At 44.5% G+C, this 6,000-nt stretch overlaps 1 protein-coding gene across 35 annotated transcripts in view; it reads left to right on the top strand.

Annotated features, from left to right (window-relative positions):
• The first annotated feature begins 2,692 nt into the window (after positions 1 to 2,692).
• Positions 2,693 to 6,000, top strand: part of ABI2 (abl interactor 2) — a 110,854-nt gene continuing 107,546 nt past the window's right edge. For 20 of the 35 annotated variants that reach the window (XM_032860039.1, XM_032860035.1, XM_032860034.1 and 17 more), the window contains exon 1: positions 2,693 to 2,894. In XM_032860039.1, coding sequence (XP_032715930.1) covers positions 2,778 to 2,894 — 117 coding nt within the window. In that variant the 5' untranslated portion in view covers positions 2,693 to 2,777. The remainder of the gene's footprint in view (positions 2,895 to 6,000) is intronic. The other 15 variants (XM_032860024.1, XM_032860014.1, XM_032860002.1 and 12 more) reach the window with 1 other exon arrangement.

Here is a 6,000-nt window from a genome sequence, read left to right as displayed (position 1 = left end):
TTTAGATTTTATTTATTTATTTGACAGAGAGAGATCACAAGTAGATGGAGAGGCAGGCAGAGAGAGAGAGAGAGAGGGAAGCAGGCTCCCTGCTGAACAGAGAGCCCGATGCGGGACTCGATCCCAGGACCCTGAGATCATGACCTGAGCCGAAGGCAGCGGCTTAACCCACTGAGCCACCCAGGCGCCAGGGGTCGTTCTATTTTTAACTTTTTGAGAAACTTCCATGTTTTCTAGAGTCGCTGAATCAGCTTGTATGGCCATTCTCCCCAACTTCAACACCTGTTGTTTTCTTGTGTTGTTGATTTTTGCCATTCTAACAAGTGTGAGGTGGCGTTTCATTCTACCTCCGCTGTGTTAAAAGCTCCTTGCTTAGTGGTGATTCTCAGCTGCCAGAAATTATAATCAAAGACCTTCAGAGCCAGAAGGGCCAGTTTCATCAGCATTATGTGGGAACTTGGTAGAACTATAAATTGGGAAAGATCAACCGTATCAGAAGCTCTGGGGGTGGGACCTAGTAATTTTGTGTTTTAATAACCCCTCCAGGTGACTTCACTCCACACTGAAATTTAAGAACTGACCTAGTTAAACCCTTATGTTTTTCAGATAGAGAAGCTAAGATCCAAAGAGGTTGTCACAAGTCAATTTAAGAAAACACCAGAATTGGGGTGCCTGGGTGGCTCAGTGGGTTAAAACTTCTGTCTTAGGCTCAGGTCATGATCCCAGGGTCCTGGGATAGAGCCCCGCATTGGGCTTTCTGCTCAGCGGGGAGCCTGCTTCCCCCTTTCTCTCTGCCTGCCTCTCTGCCTACCTGTGTGTGATCTCTGTCAAATAAATAAATACAATCTTTAAAAAAAAAAAAAAAAAAAAAAAAAAAAAAAGCACCAGAATCTTCAGGCTGTGATTCCCTGGATGACCACATGCCTCAGGGAGATCTGTTTATTGGGCTAATTGCTAAACAGTATTTGAAAGAATGGTAGGTGGAAAAAAGTGTAATGGGGGGAGAATCTGTTTACCACTTTACTCACCTGGTGGGCTTGTTACAGTTCAACAGTAGCCTTTTGATTCACTGAAGTTTAGTCTGAGAGAAGAGTTTCATCTAATTTGTTTTAGTCCCTTGATTAGTCATATGTATCTTATTCCCCAAAGTAAGTTTTCATATTGAAATAACTGCCCCATTCTGTCACTACTGCCCTCTAATTACTCCCTACTGTGACCCTACAGCTTTCATTTTTAACAAGCTCCTTACGCTTAATTTTGAGGACCACTAATACAGAAGATGTTTGAAGTTGTTAAGGAAAAAACTACATGGACTGGACCAACATTTTCAATATTCTTTAATTTGGGTTCCACATTGAAAATTCCAAATAATTCACTAATGTGTTTATCATACAGCCAATATAACAACACCAGAGTTTGCTCCGGAAATTTGTAAAGGCATAGATAGCATTCAAATGGTTTTTTGAAAAAGTGCAATACAGTTTTCTCATTATTTGGGGAAGAAAAAGGTGGAGGGGGAAGTCACTGTAGGAGGGCCAAGACATCACAAAAGCAAGAACAAGAGTTGAAATAATGGATCCTGTTCTGAACTACAAATGTAGTCAACCCTGACTTTGTGCGGCATAAATTAAGGTCACGGACAACTCAGCAGTTGTCTGGAATTTTCGTTAAGATTACGTTGTGTCGAGCAGTCAAGATTGAGGAAAACAGATACGGTATCTGGGAACAAGAACAAAATAACTGCAAGATCAAAATGGTCTACCTTGAATTTTTGCAGCATTTTAACGTTTTTCAAAGTACTTTCACATAAACTTTTACTTTATCCATGTCACAACCCTGTAAGGAAGGAAATTCGCATCAGCAAAATCGTTTTTCGAAACTTTAAATACTGGATCTACGAAGAAAAAAGGCGAGGAAGTTGGCAGAACCAGAGAAATGACAGAAGAGGATGTCAGTGAGGAAGCGAGTCGCAGCCAGGGCCAGCACAAAAGCTGGGGTCCGGGGAGGGGGAACTGAGAGGACAGAGACGAACCTGGCGGGGCATCGGAGGGCAACAGCTTTAGGAGCAAATAAGTGCAAAAAAGCCTGGATGCAGGACATTTGGGATTAGGAAACTGGAATTTACTTATCCGTACCAAAGAGAATGGATGAGGTCAAAGAAAAAAATGGAAAGCAGGCGGGCGCTTAAAGCTGCACGGAAGTTTTGTGGGCTCCGGCGACCACGGGGTTCGGCCTCAGGTTGGGAATAACGCGGAGGGGAGTCGCGCAGGGCGCGGGCGGGAAGACGCCGGAGCCGGGTAGCGCTTTCCCTGGACCGACAAAGGCGGCCGGGGACACTTCCCGAGTCACGCAACTTGCGGGGGCCGAAGGGTTAACTGCGCGCACGACTCCCGCGCGCTTCCCGGCCCCCACTCCCACCGTCGCTAGGAAACGCCGGGAGTGGGGGAGGGGCAGGCGGCGCGGCCGAGGGTGGGAATCTTTTTCGGGCGCCCGGGGGCGGAGAGAGGGGAGCGCGCGTGCGCGCGCCCGCCGTCCGTCGCCGCGGTGACCGTCCTCGGAGTCCGTCGGCTCGCGCCCCGCCCCCGTTCTGCTGCCCCCTCCCCTGTGGCGCGCGGGGGGTGTTTCTCGCTCCTCCCGAGTTGCCGCCGCCGCCGCCGCCGCCGCCGCCGCCGCCGCCGCCGCCGCTCCTCCTCTCCTCCTCTCCCAGTCTTGGGTTTCCCAGGCGTTGCTGCCGCCGCTACCTCTGCGGTCTGTATGAGGAGGAGGAGGATGTGAAGATGGCGGAGCTGCAGATGCTGCTGGAGGAGGAAATCCCGGGGGGCCGCCGGGCCCTCTTCGACAGTTACACGAACCTGGAACGGGTGGCAGATTACTGCGAGAACAACTACATCCAGGTGCGAAGCAGGTCCCGGCCTGGGCGCATTGGGCCTCCGGCTGGTGGACGCCGCATGGGGGATCCCCGGGCCGGGGGCCGCGCGCGCTGGGGGCATAGGGCGCGCGGGGCCGCGGTCGCGGCCGCGGCGGGGACCCGGCCCAGCTAAGCCCCAGAGGGCGAGGGATTGGGAGAGTAGGGTGGGAGCCGGGGCTGGTGAGTTGGTGAGAAACCTGCGGCTGGAGGAAATTGTAGCCTTAATACATTTTAAAAAACGGTGAATCAGTCCGCGGTGCGGTGTGTGTGTCTGTGTGTTGTGTCGTGTCGTGTCCCAGCCCCTTCGCTGCTTCTCCCCTCGGCCGCCCCCGCTCTCGGTACCCGTCAGTGTTCGGGATGGCGGAGGAGGCGGAGAGTGGCTTTTTCTATTTGACAGAATCCTGCTCCCCCATATGGCAGGGGTGTGGGGGGATTGATGGATCACCCCCCTCCCCCAAGCTCTGGAGGATTTTTAAGGGGCTGTGTTGCTGCGAAGTAAAGTGCCTTAGTTTTATATTCATATAAATGTCTCAAGAGACTGGTAATTTTGCTTATTTTTTTTTAGTTTCTAGCCGGGGATACAGTAGAAGAGCAGTTGTCTCTTGTTGGAAGTTATTGCCATTTTCCTCCCTATGGAGAATGTGAAATTGCATGATAATAACCCCCCCCCATTCCCGTTAGAATAGTTCATTTTCCTATGGGAAAAAGAATTGTATTTTTCAGCAAGGATTAGGAAAGGATCCTCATGGTTTAATTTTTTCCGGAGATGGTTGGTTTGGCACGGAGACTCGTAGTGGTAACGCTGTGTGTATGTATATGGAGGTGGGGTATATTGGGTGAGATGGGATCCAGCTGCCCCCGGACGAAGCAAAAGATGCTGTGGATTTAAAAAAAAAAAAAATCCTTCTTTGAAAATTATTTGAAAAGATAGGTTAAAACACAGTTTGCAAATTTAGCATCTTTTGTTTTCTCTATGGCTTATTCTGAATCACAGGTTCTACCTCCATTTTTTCCCCCCTTCCCATTTAAATTCTCTTGGGATAAAGGTGGAAATGGAAGAAGTATGTTAAATTGCTCTTTCACTACCGTCTTTTCCTTTTTTTTTCTTTCCCCCACTTCGATCTCTCCAGGCATCCTTCTTATCAGCTATGTTGGGAAGCATTCTTCAGTCTTAGTATAAACTAAAAATTAAAAAAAAAAAAAGGCGTTAGGATTTATAGGTTCATAAATTTTGTAAGGATCGCATAGTTAATCAAGGGTGGTGTTGTGAGATTTTACTTGATTGCATATGTACTGAATTCTCTATTATCTTGTAGGGACTGTTTATTGGGGAAGGAACCAGGCATAATCCAAGGCTTTTCCCTCCAAAGGGGCACTTGAAAGTATGGCTAGTAGGAACAGAAAAAAATGTGTCTTAGGTCAGAGTTCATACAAAATATACAGTGGTCCATATTTGGAGGGTGCTTTGCTAATAGCGAGTGGGATAGGAAAGAGTCAAATGATTAGTTGTTCAATTTTCAACTGAATATTATTCAAAAGTCTTCTGCAGCCTGGCACAGTGTAAAGGGTTGATGATACACACCTAGTGTTTATAGAATTTTGTAGTGTAGTTCATAGGAGAGGCTGATCTGTGAACAGATGAATAAAGTAGTGTGTCAATTTATACTCTGTAAGGACAGAAGGACTGGGGGAAGCTCTGCTATTCTCAGGGAATTCATAGTCTCTTAGGAGTGGCAAATCTAAAGGACTGAAGTGGTAATTCCATTGCCTCCTGCAACATATTATGGGGTTATAGGTCTGAAGAGACAGTGGGAGTGGAAAAGTGGTTTGGTAGCAGTTATTACCAGTAGTAAAAAATAACAGATTTGTCTCTCTTTGGAAAATAATTTTTATTTTTGAAGGCATAGTTTTTCTTAGATTACAGTTGATACATAAAGGTAAAGTATATGGGTTAATAAAGCTGAGAGGTTAAAGGGCTTAGGGATTGTCCTCTTTTTAAATATTTTATATATTTCTTCTAGTTGAGAGGAGGAGAATATTACTGCCACCATTATGTTTTAGCAATAGGATTAAAAATTTAGTGTGGTGGCATTTTAAATTCATAGTATAGATATTAATAGAAATGGATTTGACAATATTTTTTCAATTTAGCATCTAAAATTGCTTTTACACTTTAGATTTTACCTCCTAGGTTATCATCTGTTTCATGATCCAGTGGGTGTATTATTGGTGTTTTTCTCTTCCCAGATGACAGCTCTTTGGATGATTTGTTTGTAGTAAAGTTGATAAATAGAACATACTGATTGTATGTTTATGCTGACCCAGCTGTACAGTTGACCCAACTGGCTCTCTTTGTGACCAGAGAACTGACCAGCAGGGGTTTTGATGCTGCCTCTTACCCTGCAAAGTTAATTGGTTACTTATATGATCACGTAGTCAGTTTAGCCTTGTTATAGCAACGTGCCCTAACCACTAGCTCGAGTTAACTAACCTAACACTCATTTTATTTTGTGGAAATAATTTTTGCCAGTAAAGTAGAAAAAGATAAATCTGTTGTTATATAATAACAAAGGGTAAGGTTCTTTGTTGCGTGTTCTTAAATAGCTGGTTTTAAGCATAGGAATATCCAAATAATTAGGTTAAATAAGAATATCCTAAATATGGATTGTATTTAGTGTGGATATTGAGCAAAGGAAGGAAAAATCATTGTGCTGTCTTTCTGGAAACAACTATACTGTGTTTAAATTGTTGCTAATAAAAACATCCTTCATATATATTACCAGCATTAAGAGTGACTAGGTATTGCCTGTGTAACACACACACATACACAAAATCTACAGGTACAGCAGTGTTGTTAAGTAGTAGTTTTTCAGGTTACTAATGCAGCTATTAAGTAGTAGTTTTTCAGGTTACTCATGCAGCTAATGTTAAAAATTTAAAAATCATCCTTAGTAAAAATTTAGATGGCTTTCTTTTATTATTTCAACCTCTAGAAAAAGTGATAGTAAACATATTTTTTCTAGAATGTGATGATAAAAAGTTGTAACTAACATTTGCTGCTGTTTACCTGGTTGATTTTATCTCTTCTCTGT

Source organism: Lontra canadensis, unplaced genomic scaffold, assembly GCF_010015895.1.
Source record: "Lontra canadensis isolate GAN:19392208 unplaced genomic scaffold, GSC_riverotter_1.0 scaffold18, whole genome shotgun sequence".
Taxonomy (NCBI): Eukaryota; Metazoa; Chordata; class Mammalia; order Carnivora; family Mustelidae; genus Lontra; species Lontra canadensis.
This window is presented reverse-complemented; position numbering and strand designations above follow the sequence as displayed.